The following is a 13,938-nucleotide window of genomic DNA, read 5'->3' as shown; positions in this document are numbered from 1 at the left end:
AGACAAAGATTTATAACTTGGTTGCACTTACTTGGTTATATTGAAACTGCTGTGAAATCCAAAAAGAGAGACATTAACAAAAAAAAGCTTTCTATGCCTACATAAAATTAAATTTAAAAAAGCACCATTCATATAAATATCCAGGCCTATACAATATACCATGAATTAATTCAAATTGCTTTAAAAAAGAATACCACATTGTCAGCAAGGTATTAAACAATAATATCCCCTGGTTTGGGTGAACCTGTGCATTACTATATATCTATTGTTATAACCAAAAACTGTGGTACTAGAACGGAAAGTATTTAGAAGGAAAAAAAATGCTTTTAATTTCTTTATGTTGAATATTTGACACATCAGTTTCACTGTTACCTCAGTATACTCTGTTTCCATTGCTGTTTATGTGAGTCTTGAAGGGCTGATGAAGATAACATTTTGAAACATTGGAAATTGTGTCCACTAAAACCACAGAAAAATAGACTGGGGTTCAACAGTATAAGTAACAACTTAATCTGTGATTTTGGGGGAGTAGAAGGAGAGGAGGGTTTTATTTTGTTTTGTTTTTATTAGATTCAATAAATTTCAAATTCACAGTACTATCCTTCAGATAGATGAACTAGGAACAAGGGTGTGCCATTCCTCGAAGAAATAGAAAAGTAAGTAAACAATTGTATCTAGATAAGCTGTTGAACCCACTGCAGAATCTACAATAACACAAGTTGCATCTTGGAGAAACTGACAAAAACAAAAAAACAAAATTCATTATGTCTATGGCAGTAGCATCAAATTGGTACCAATTTAACAGGAACATATGAGAATACATTAAATAATTAACAAAATGCTGATGTGCCAACATATCCAACTAAGACATTTAGAGAAAATGTTAATAAAAAAACTAAAAGTTGTTGATGGTTCCAAGTCTTTCTCCACACAAATTTTTACAAAGGCCATCTATGGTCATTCTGACCACAGGCTTCTGACAACTGTTACAGAAACTTAAATGCTAGGGGAAGAGTCATTTTAACAGCTTACACATACCACTGGTAAATTTAATTTATTTTAATTTAATTTAAAATAATGAAATAAGAGCTGGTAGCATGTATGTAACATGAAAAAGGCACATTAATAAGGGTACTGGGGGCCTGGTAAACATATGACTTGTCCACTGGGGAGGTCCACAAAGCCCATGAGATATGTGGCCCCAGACACTCAGAAGTTGGACAACCCTGAACTAAATCATACATTTAAGAAAACCTAACTTTAAAAATGTCAGTGATGGAAAATCCACTAAATCTCTAGAAAGTGGCTGAATAATTCTCCATGGCTTTAAAAAATAGAGAGTTAAGTTAGCTGGGTTAGTCTGAAGTCAGTCAGAAGCCAGGGTAGATATGCACCTTTAGGCTGAGTACAGACAGTCGAAAAGTCTAAGGTTGAATCAATTAGTCGCATCTGCACAGATTGAACTGATAAGAAAGTAAACAGACATTCACTTCTGATTCTGGAAATGCAGCTATATGCCTGTAGTGACCCAAACCAGAAGACAGGGGGTGCTAGAGCATGCCTCCCTGCTCAGCTGGCCAGACAGCTTGAGGCAAGGCTAACCTGTCTACCTCACAGGAGAGGGCATTTACTAGGCAGGTACAAACCATCCTGGGATGCTGGGGGACTGAGTTAATTTTAATCTGGAGGGGATGTGGGACAGAAGTTCAATAAACTGATTTAACCTAAATCAGTCAAGTCTGATACTGCATCCAGGTTGATCTTAAACTGTTTTAGTCGTTTTGAAAGTCGTTTATATTCACTAAACTTCTGTTGAGTTACAGATTTGAACCAGTTTCTGATAACTTTTACTGGTTTATGTGTAATTTCTAACCCTAGCCATTTAGACTAAGATATATATAGGGAGTACAAGTTTTCATGAACCCACGTTCACTGCATTAGATGCTATTAAAAAAACTGTGCCTGATTTTTACCCTGAATTTGTCTATCTTGTGTGTTCAAAAAGTGGCTCTTATTATACTTTTTCTTCTAGTCTGAAGAGTCCTTTTATTATACTTCTACTCCCCATGTAGAAATTTATAAATCAAGGCATTCCTTGCCTTCAAAAAAACGAAGCAGGTGGAGCTTCTTTACATTTTTCACTATAAAGCATTTCTTTATATTTATATAATATTTCTTTGTATTTCTTTAATCATTCTTGTGCCTTCATTCTAAAATATCTCCATTTTTTTCAATGTCTCTCTGAAAGTATGGATTTTAGAACTGAAGATAATGTTTCAGTGGCAGTTGTAACAGTACCAAATACAGAAGTAATGCAACCGTTCTCCAGCTCAATATTGTCCTGCTTATCAGCACTTCTATACACAGCATGGCACTACCAGTTCACATTCAACTGATTATCAAGCACAGAGGCAGGCAAGATATTTTTCAAGTCACTACTTCCCAGAGTAGTCTGACCTTCCGCAACTACATTTTTGTACAAATGTACAACTTTCATTTGGTCACAATGTAACGCAGATTGTTTGCTTGTGCCCAGTTTACCACATAATCCAGATCATTCTGTATTAGTGACCCATCATCTTAATGATTTATCATTTACAGATCTCTGTGATCTACAAACTTCAACAGTATTAATTTAGGTTTTTAGTTGGCCACTCATAAAACGTTAAATAATATACATCTAATAATAAGCAATCTGTGCAGGACCCTGCTAGAAATGTAGCTGCTTATCAGAGATTCTCTGTTTATAGCATTTAACCAGTTTTTGATCCATTTAATGCATGCCATATTGATTTTACATACTTCCAAGTTTTGCTATCAAAACACCATGTAATATCAAGTCCAAAGCCTTAAAGAAGTCTACTAAACCAACACTATTAACTTTATTAATCAAACTTTTAAAATATTGGAAGATCTGAGACAATAGTGAACACACCTGCAAACTTTATATGATTTTATACTTATATTTCTGTATACATATGCCACAAGCCATGACTGTTACCTCCATTAGATGCCAAAAGTCTCCATGCAATTAGTAATTTATGTTATCTTACCACCAAGGCACAAGTGACTAGTCATGGACTAATCATGAACCAGCAGGATTTCACTGTATTCACATTGTACAAAGACAGAACAAAAGCATGGTGCCTGCTCTAAAGACCCCCAACAATCTAAATGATGCAGAGTGAACCAGTTTCTAACACATCTGTAAGATATATTCTACTTATAGTTTTCTAGGAGAACCAAAAACCATAGCATGGTAGTATAAATATTTACAATATTCCTTAGGGAGTTTGTTGAGCACTCAAATTCTATTTCAGCTGTGACCAAGCCAAAATTTGTGTATATAAACTAGCCACAAACTGTAGTCCAGAGAAAGTGGAATAGAGCATACCTTAATACATTTTTTGGTATCTATCTCAATAGGAATGTGATAGAAAACAAAAATAAATAGAAGAGGCTTCAAGTGGCCACTTCACATGAAGGACATTACCACACTTACTGAAACTACACCCGGAACTATTGCTTTGCAATATCAGAGTTGGTTGATGGATAACAGTGCAATTAACTGAGACAGATTAATACAAGATACTATAGCAGTTTTATACTGGAACAGGGTATAATAATATTAATCAAGGTAGCATAGTGTATTACCAATTTTGGTCTTCCACCTGTGGGGACCTACTATAAATCCAAAGGTTATTTGGATAAAAGCTGAAAATGGGGTCTACCTATTACCCAATTATGCAGATTGCAAAACTACTACTGTTCAGCGCACAGTTAACCATCCATTAGTCCTCCTGATGGTAGAACTGGAATAATAGAAGCACTGACTGAACTTGGCAAGGAAATCTGAATGCCTACCTAGATTATTCTTGTTTCTTTGAAATCAAGTTTGTACCCAGGTACTCAAGAAAACAAAGAGAATGCAACAAATGCTGTTAAGTCAAGTCACATACATTAAAGTGTCACACTCCATGTGGATGCTTCTCATTGAAGTGTAATATGACATTAACGCTCTGTAAGTATTTTGGAATAAGCGTTAGCAAACTAAGCAACTCTATTTTTAAATGGCTTAAACATGCAGCAGGAGTTTAATATGCTTCAACTTATGTGCTGGACTTAGCAACTTCTGTTGATTCAACTTTACTTATTGATGTAAACAGGGTCTAACTACTCAATTTTGGGGCACCAAAACTATCTGGAGAAAAGCAAGTCATTTGATATAATATGTTTGATGCAACCAGTATTCAAAAGCGATAATTAGCCCTGAGTTTTCCTTTTCCTTTTGCTTCTGGACAGTAAAAAAATGAATAAGATATTTGAACATAAGAGTCTGAAAATCCTTAAAATAGAAGAAAAGCAGGGGATGGCTGTAACTTTATCCTTAATCCACTTTGTTTTGTCAGCAAATTGCAGGCTTCTCCAAACTGAGCATGTAACATTACACAAAATGTGTACTGTACTACCTTGAGGCATAACAAACTGAGTTAAAGGTAAAGGGCTTGAGTCTTAGTTAGCATAAGGTTAGGAGAGCTATACTGATTTCAACAGACCTGTGCCGATTTATGCCAGTTGAAAAGCTAACACAAAGGGTCAAATTTACGTTTCCAGTTACACCCACGCAACAAGCATTGATTTCAAGAGCTACATGCAAATAATAAACAGAATTCTGCTTGAAGCTTTGAGCTTAACTCCATATTTCTTTGTTTTGTGGTCTAAATCAGTCCCTTAATGGCATGCTAATGTAGATTTTTGTGGTTTAATTATAGATGTGTCAATCGCAAAATGCTTACTCTATGCTTCAATCCAATTTAAAAAAGGCATCATTAATTCTTTTCATTGCTTTCAATGTGAACTTTAGCTGGGTCAGGTCAGATAAGTAACAGAGTGTTATGCTTTGAATATTATATCGACAAAACATAAATATGAATTGATCTTTAAATAAACAAGCTAAACATTATCATGGATACAAAATGCCACCTTTTTTATGAAGTTATTTTGTCATGATTTTGGCAGGTCTTCACAATGTGTGAAGGAGTTGAATTACAAAATTATACAGTTCAGCAACAACACAGAGATACTGTACTCTACCACTGTTGTCCAAATAAGCTGCTCTTGAGAAATTACATTGGTCATATACAACTGAACATTTTCTCACAAACTTACTGATTATACTGTATTTCTAGATAAAGCAACCTAGCATGGAATCACGATGATTTTTCCTTTTGTTCTATAGAGTAGGGTCCAAATCCTTAAATAATGAGAATCCTGTCATTGAAATCTTCTCTTTGAAATCAGTAGAGCTAGGGACCTCAGCAACTGGGCCTAGGATCTTAAAAAGAAAAATTGTGCTGAACTTGCTTAGGCCCACAAAGCTCTGAAAGTTCTTGAAGAATGATTTATTACCATAATGAATTTGAAAACAATTGCAAAAATGTATTTAAAATTTGTTTCTCTGAGTCCACTAGACGTAGCCATTTTGCTGAAAATGTCACAGCTTGTATATAGGGACCGATAAGCACGAGAACCCTGTAATGAGACTTATGTACTGGGGTGTCCATTCTGTTTTATTACAGGATTTAAAAAAATCCAGAAAGATAAATTTACTATTTAAGCAATATATGGACCATATATCCAGTAATCAGCATAAAATATTTTACACTAAGGTACCATACTGTATGTGTCTTCAGTAGATTCTTTAGGTTAACACTTAGATTATGGAATATAAATCCACATTTTAAATAAATAGGTTTTCTGCATAAAATTCATTCTGTATTTGCCAGACACATGTTCCTCATATCAGAGTTTTCACATTGTTATGAAAAGAAAAATGGGTCCAGATTCCCTTAAGCACTTCTGGTTTAATGACAAATACAAGACACAGGACAGTAGCATGGACTTGGTCCAAATTATCTCTTTCCAAAGACTTGCTGTTTCTATATATTAATATCTAAAATGCCATTGTGTAAGTATTTTTAACTGCAGACTGGAAGATCTAATCAGTCAGTTTCAGAGTTCAGACAGCTAAAACTCCCACTGACTTCAAAAGGAAGCAAACACATACAGAGTTTACTTGTAATAAGCATTTTTACTTAATTTCAAAAGAGTAAGATTTTTATATCTTCAGTAGAACCATGCTCTGAAATCTCAGGGGTGATTAAAGGGCCATGCCAAAGCTGAAAGGTTTCAAATATCAAACTGTACTATTATGTCAGGGCCCGCAAGATCAATTAGTGCTCTTCAATGACAAGAAAGGTTACAGTTGGACTCACATTTATACAATACGTAAAACTAAAGACAATAAACACCCACTCTGAATCTGCTTTAAATATTGCATTGTAAAGTTTACTTACAAACCTCTGAAACCATGATCTAAATATTAAGTATTCTCTCTAAATCACATGATATTCTGCTTTTCTGTTGCAAAATTTTAGAAAGCTTTATAGAAACCATTTGTTTTCTTAGTCATAATAAACATGAACTCCAAGATGGCTAGAAATCACAAGAGTTCACTGAAGTACACAATAAAACCACAGGTATCATTATATGTCATTTCAGAATCTGCGATGCTCCTGCTAAATCTGGTTTACTGGTTGACTTTTACAAAACTTTAAAACCCTTGGCAAACTTGACAACTATTTGTAGGCTGCTCACTTTGTCTGGGTTTATATTCTTTTTGCAAATTGTAACTATATAATTATAAATAAGTGAACCTAGCTCTGCATTCCAAACTGAAAAATAAATCAAACTGACATACAAGAAAAATAAAATACAGATATTAAATATAGTTGTGGTCACAGGTCTAGAGAAAAAATATGTTTCAAGCTTTCTGTAACAGTAAGTGTTCTACCAGCATTTATGTCAATAAGCAACTGAATGCATGTGGTAAAAAATAACCACTGGAAGTACAGGTATGTTAGAAATTCATTTGATGCTTCTTGGTATCACTTTTGTTCAAGCAGTACCTGTTGTAACAAAATACCTCATTGTGGTATGATTAATTTAAGATTCTTTAGGTGATAGTAGTTTAAAAGAGATCAAGGATTTTTTTGGGGGGGAGGGCGGGACGGAACCACCCTCAAAGTGCAGACAGCAAAGAGCTTTAAATTGTAAGTGTATTATATTTAATACAAGCAAAAGCACGGCCATTTCTGTTCAATGACATTTCAAAATGTCTTTTTTTTAAAGCACGCTTCTCTATTTATTTCTTCAAGGAGTGATTTGAAATATTTACTACCAGACAGTACCTAATTTTAGGTTTTAAGTGCTTTAACAGCTCTGTGAAATATGATCAGCAGCTGTAATATAGAACTATGCTGAATAAACTCTCCTTATAAAAAAGGAGACCTGTTTTACCCAGAGTTCATAAAGTCGTCTGTCTCAAAACAGAAAAAGATAATATAAATAATTAATATTTGCTTCTATGGTGCTTGACATATATATGTTTTAGGAAGAGGTTTTTTAATCCTGGGTCACGTTTTATAAAAGCAGAGGAAGGGAGTTCAAATGTTATCACTTGAAAATTGGAATGAGCACTGTCAAATATAACCATCACATCAATAGTACATACTTTTGGCTCTTATCTACCAAATTATTTATTATAATATGAGATAAAACTACAATATACAAGAGTTGAATTCAGTTTTAACAGTAGCATTCAAAGTTTTTATCACAAGCTAAAAACATGTAGTAGCGGCTGCACACAGCACATTTTCACTGGGAAACATATAGGTAACAAAGAACTTCAGTAAGAAGAGGAACCTGATCTAAAATTTTGTCCACTTTACAGTCAGTTACATCAGAATAGCTTTCCAATGCAAAATGCATTCCAAGAAAGCACTATATAAAAGTCCTAATGGTACAAATTACAACTGAAGATTCACCAGTAGGATTCAAGATAACCAAGATATTTTAACATTATTTTTTATAACTATGCACATATCATGTGAATAGAGTTACGTAAGTAGAAAGTGATTGGACGCTTTTGTCTTATATTTTCCCCTCAAAATATCGCAACTGAGTCAAAAGAATTTACTAGCATGAATACCAGAATTTTGAAAAGAAAACAGGGAACTGTGTGTTGTTTGTTTGTTTCAGATTCAACCCATATAACAAAATGTTAAAACGTACAAAAAGAAGTAGATGAGGAAATCATCCATTTGTATTTCCAATTAAATTTGTATGATTAAATTTGTTGTACTTCAATTAAATGTGTATGATATATGTTGTAGGAGTACAAAGTTTTCTTGTTCTGCAACATTAAAAGAGTGTATTGTTGGAAAAAAAGGGAAGTCTACAATAGTTTTAGGAAAGTAGTGGCTATAAAAAAAAATTAAAATGATTTGTATTTGGAAAATGAAATTATGATACATCCCAGCACTTCATTGCTTAAAAACAAAAAGTACACATTACCTACTCAATGATAACAAAACACTGAACTTGGCGGGAGGTGGGGAGGGGATTGAGGAAAACTTATTTACAACTGTAGATGGTGATATATTTCACCCAGTAAATTTCATTATTATACCCACTTCTTTATGGCTTTATGTTAAATATACTTCTAATTAGTTTGTTTAGTGTCCTTTTTCTCCTGTTGTAAATGTGTGAATCAAAGCTTCAGTAAAAGCCTGTTACTACAGTTACATTTCTTGCTATTTTTATGCAAAACGAGTTCATGTTTGACCTCCAATTATCTTAAATACATTACAAGTGTTTCTTTCTTTTTTCTTTCTTTGAATTATTTCTTTCTCTGAATTATTCCCAAATAACTGTACATCAGAAGTTACTAGATAAAAAAGGTGGTGCTTTACTGTAGAGTTTGCTCCTAGGATAAAGGGAAAGCAACCAGGTAACTACTTGGCTTTTACTAGCAGTTTCATAAATGTAAATGAAACTTTAGATGCCAATTCCTGATTGGCAGGGACTGGACCTCAGGAATCCTTGCTCCTGGTTGTTAAAACCGCTCAAAACTGACTATTGCCTAAATCCCTTCCCTGCAGGACACCAACAAAGACACACACAGTGGGGCTGCAAATAAACTATGGCCTCCCATTAACAAGAAAATGTCAAAAGCCCTTTGGGTCTCACTGCCATCCTCCTCAGTCAGTGTCTTCTCTCTGGATTTAAGGGGTGTGGCAAAGCAGCCAAAAAATAAAATAGGAAGAGAAAGAAAATGGTTAACAAGTAAGACCCCTTTGAGTGAAATCTAGCCCACAGTTCTCTCCTTAGCCATCAGATTTTAGAAGTGTCTGTAATGACAGCCAGAGAGGCAAAGTAACGGCCAATGGCCCATTGGGTTTGAACATAGAGAATCTTGTTACCTCCTTGTAAATCAAGTACAAACACACATACACACACACACACACACACACACAGAGTCAAGTACAAACACACACAGCCTCCTACACACACAAAGTGAAGTACAAATACACACAGCCTTCTACATACACAAAAACACAAAATCAAGTACACAGCCTCCTACAGACACACACACACAGTCAAGTACAAACACACCGAGCCTCCTACACCCACAAACACAGTCAAGTCCAAACACACACACAGAGTCAAGCCCAAACACACAGTCTCCTACACACATGCACACAAAGACAGTTAAGTACAAACACACAGCTCCTACACACAGTCTCCTGTGCACACACACATACAAACACAGTTAAGTCCAAACACGCACAGAAACACACAGTCAAGTACAAACACACACAGTCTCCAACACACGCACATACAAACACAGTCAAGTACACACACACACACACACACGCACACACACACTTCCACGTGGAAGCCCTTTCAAAGCAAAACACAAGGCCCAGACAGCACTCAGGCCAGGCAAAAGGGGTGGCTGAACTCCCCCTGCTCCCCACCCAGCAGGTTAGGGCTATTAGCCCTCTTCAGTGGAGAGAAAGGGAAAGAGGGGGAGGGAAGGAGGTGGACAACCTGAACTCACACCACTTTGTCTTGCCGGCATTTACACCAGAAGGAAAACAACTGCAAAAAACAAGCACAACAAAACAAAAAGGGAGGAGGGGAGGGAGTCCCTTAGCGAACGGAAATGAAACCAAAACAAGAGGGACCGCCTACCCCCTGCACACTCCTGCCCCAGCAGTGCGAGGAGCCCGCCGGAGTGCGGGGGTGTCTCTGGCTGTCATTAGCGGCTGACACGACCCGCTTGGTCTCAGGCGGCAGCCGGCAAGCGGCTGCCGCGCACACGAAACGCAACGGGGAAAGCGCGTGTTAATGACCCTGGCGGAGCCGGGGAGGGAGAGCGGGGCTGAGCTGGGCACGTCCATGCTGCCCCGTCTCCTGCGGCACAGGCTGCAGGGCGCGGGGCACGGGGCCCGCGCACAAAAGAAAATGAAAAACATCTCATGTCTCCCAAGCTCTAGCGAGCCAGGGCAGCATGTACGTGTGTGTCTCAGTGTGTGTGCGTGCCTGAGTGTGTCTGTATCTGTATAAGTGTGTGTGACTGCGTGTATGTATATGTGTGTCTCAGTGTGTGTGCGTGCCTGAGTGTGTCTGTGTCTCTGTGTGTGTCTGCGTGAGTGTGTGTGAGTCTGTGTGTGCGTATGTGCATGGCTTAGTGTGGGGGAGCGTTTGTGCGTATATGTGTGTGTATGTGTGTGTCTGAGTGTGTGTACATGCATGTATGTGTATGTGTCTCCGGGCGTGTATATGTGCATATAAGCACGTGTGTAGGTGTTTCCATGTCTGAATGTGTACGTGTGTGTATGTGTCTATGCGTGTATGGTATATGTGTGTATAAGTATGTGCGTGTGTCTGAGTGTGTATACGTGTGTAAGTATTTGTGTCTCAGCATGTGTGTATGGGTGTGTCAGCGTGGGTGTGTATCTGCACGTGTTTGTGTGTGAATGTGTGTGTATATGTCTGAGTGTGGATATGTGTGCCTGAATGTGTACGTGTGTGCGTGGGCGCGGCCAGGGAGGAGGCTACTTTCGTGTCGTGCCCTTCTCAGCACTGCCCCCCCGCACCCCGCAACCCGCACACGCCGGGAGGCCCCGGGCAGAGCCGGCTGCCCCGCAAACTCCTCCATGGTCTCCCAGCGCCCCTGGGTGCCGAGCCGGGCGGCAAGGACGCGCCGGGGCCGGCTGGCAGCTTGGCGCGCAGCTCCGTCGGGGCTGGGGGTGCACGAAGGGCACGAGGCGCTGCAGGAGCGCGTGTGTCTGCCCCCCGGGACTGCACCGCAGCGGCAGCGGGTCCCCGCCGTGCCTCGATCACCTGCGGCGAGGCTCTGGCCGGCCCGGCCGCATGGGGAGAGGGGCAGCCCCTCCTGTCGCGTCCCGTCCCGTCCTGCTGCAGGGAAGGACCCGGGACACTGAGCTGGGGGCGCGCGTGTGTGCACGACAGTGGGAAGCAGGACGCGTGGGGGGGGGGGAGGGGAAGGAGGTCTGACCGCAGCAGCAGCTCCCCTCGGCCACCGCTTCGCCGCGCCCTGGACGGGACACGGCGTGCACTAACACCGGCTCGGGTGCGCACAGATGTCCCATACACACACACACATATGCACACTCATGCATGTAGACACATATAAACGCACACGCTTATCCCCATATATACACGCGTACACACACGCAAATTCAAATGCACACTATACACATGCACCCACATACACACCCGCGGACGCATACCCCCCCACACACATACATCTACTCTCCCCTCACAAACTCACATATATACACATACACCCCCACACACACATATACACACACACATATACACCCCCCACACATACACATATACACACGCGCGCGCACACACAGCCACACACAGCCACTCACCCATACACAAATCCCTGCACCCCCCTCAGGGCGGGCTGGCCGGGCGCGGGGACGCGCGGGCGGACTCACCTCGGGCGCGAGGCCCCGGCGCTGCGCGGCTCCCGCCGTGTCCCCTCCTGCTCCGCCGGGAGGTTCCCCTTTTGCCCGGTTCCCGCGGCGCGCACAGGACATCCCCTCCACCCCCCACCCCCCTTTTGCTCCACACACAAATAAAAGGCAGCGGAGTTGCGAGACAGGAGAGGAGGAGGACGACTGCGCGCGCGCGCGCGTGTGTGTGTGTGCGCGCGTGTGTGTGTGTGGTGGGGGGGGCGGTGTTGCGGAGCAGGGGGAGGCGGGTGCCAGGGGAGAAGCCCAGCGCTCCTCCCGCACTTGTGTCCGTGCAACTGGTGTCCCTCTGCCCTGCCCGGCGCGCACGCTGCGCCCTCAGTGGCGCGCGCCGTCCCCCCGCCAAAGCCCAAAGGGCGGGGGGGGGGGGGGCTGCGCGATGCAACCCCGCCCCAGGCGCAGCTGTGCACTTGTGCGGGGACTTGTTGCAAGCGCCGGGGGGGTTGCGGTCGTGTTTACGCGGCGTCCCCACGTGGAGCAGCCTGTGCGCACGGGGGTCGCCCCAGCCCCGCTGCAGCCTCCTGGGCGGCCCCCTCCTGCCCTGCGCCCCGTGTGACCGCAGCGCGGGGTCCGCAGGACAGGGGCGCGCCGCCGGCCCCGGGCTCCAGCCTCGCCTCAGAGCCCTCGTTCCCGGGGCATTAGAGGGAAAGGACTTCCCCCCCCACCGCCCCTTCATCAGCCAAATCCTACCTCCCCCGCCAGGCTGCCCAGCACCTCATCCCCTTGAGACTAGGGTCACAGGGAGAAGTTCTGCAAGCTTTGCATTCCCCGAAGAAGGGCACCCAAGCCCAAAAGCTTTCAAATAAAGATTTATTATTATTATTATTATTTTGCAACTGTCTAGGTGGTCTAATAAAAAATACCACCTCTATCACTTAGGCATTCACTGAGGGGCTCCCCTCCCCTCTCCCCACCTCTGGGCATGGGTAGACTTGTGTTAAGTGGCACCTGGCAGTCCCCAGAGCCAGAGTCCCTGCTCACCAACCCCCCCTTCTCCTCCCCCCACCCCCCCAACGCCATCAACACCGCCAGCAGCATCTTCTGGCCACCACCAATGCTGCTGGTGGCATCTGCAGGTGGTTGCCAACCACCAGATGGCATTCACAACCCCCTCCCCCGCCACCCACACCGCTGCCGGTGGGAGCTCCCCACTTGCTGCCAATACACCGCCACCACCACTGCTGCCTGCAGGTGGTCACTGTGCCCCCCCCAGCCTCCGAGGGCACGTGTTGTTCATGCCCGGAGCTGGAGGACATAGAGTCAAAGTACTGCCCACCTTTCAACCCCCCCTGAGTGGGTGGGATGGGGCTCTGTGAATAGATAGCCTGGCAGGGTGCAAGAGAAGAAGGGGACACCGTAAGCTTTTATCAGCTCCCTTTTACCTTTGTGCAGGACAGGTCCCTCTCTGGCCCAACCTGACGGAATAGGAGCCAGAATGCAAGAACAGAATCAGGCCCTCATGTTCTACTCAGTTCTCCTTCCTCCCTCTCATTTAACCTACTTTGTATTTTCAGAGAAGGATAACGGGAGTGAAGAGACTAAGGCGACCCTGCTCAGCAGTACTTGCTACTCCACTCCGGCAGGCCAGTGTGGATGGGAACAGGGCCCTTTCCTAGTCTGTTTTGGGCTAAAATGTCCCTAAACCATATGAGCTGGAAATTAAAGACCACGTCTGGTCCTTGCATGGAAGGGAGGGAGAGTACAAGGCTCCTTCTGTCATCTCCCTTTACCCTCCAGCTCTTACAATCATGAGTTTTGCAAAATTGTGTTTGTCTTACAGCTCCAGCTCCTGAAATAATGCCATTTGTGGGAAATCTCAGTTTTCATTTTTTATTTTATTTTATTTTTTTAGAAAGCGCCTATCGTGCATGGTTGTATAAAAAACCCTGGGAACACGAACCTTAAAATCTCACAATGGAGAATGAGAAAAAAAACCACAGCATGAGTTCTTAAAATCTACTAATTTTTAAGCGACTCATGATTTTTCAGGGCCTAACTTTCAGTTTTTTGAGTCCTTGGC

At 42.1% G+C, this 13,938-nt stretch overlaps 1 protein-coding gene across 24 annotated transcripts in view; it reads right to left on the bottom strand.

Annotated features, from left to right (window-relative positions):
• EYA4 (EYA transcriptional coactivator and phosphatase 4) overlaps nt 1–12,239 on the bottom strand; it is a 246,727-nt gene extending 234,488 nt beyond the window's left edge. For 10 of the 24 annotated variants that reach the window (XM_090039426.1, XM_090039368.1, XM_090039437.1 and 7 more), the window contains exon 1: nt 11,883–12,238. Coding sequence is in view for 23 of the 24 variants with exons in the window: in XM_090039368.1 (XP_089895494.1) it covers nt 11,883–11,984 (102 nt within the window). In the remaining variant the exon portion in view is untranslated. Of the gene's footprint in view, nt 1–11,882 lie in introns of all 24 variants that reach the window. The other 14 variants (XM_090039479.1, XM_090039459.1, XM_090039494.1 and 11 more) reach the window with 3 other exon arrangements.
• Nucleotides 12,240–13,938: the final 1,699 nt, after the last annotated feature.

The sequence above is a fragment of the Crocodylus siamensis genome, chromosome 1, assembly GCF_052110815.1.
Source record: "Crocodylus siamensis isolate JL-2025a chromosome 1, ASM5211081v1, whole genome shotgun sequence".
Lineage (NCBI taxonomy): Eukaryota > Metazoa > Chordata > Crocodylia > Crocodylidae > Crocodylus > Crocodylus siamensis.
This window is presented reverse-complemented; position numbering and strand designations above follow the sequence as displayed.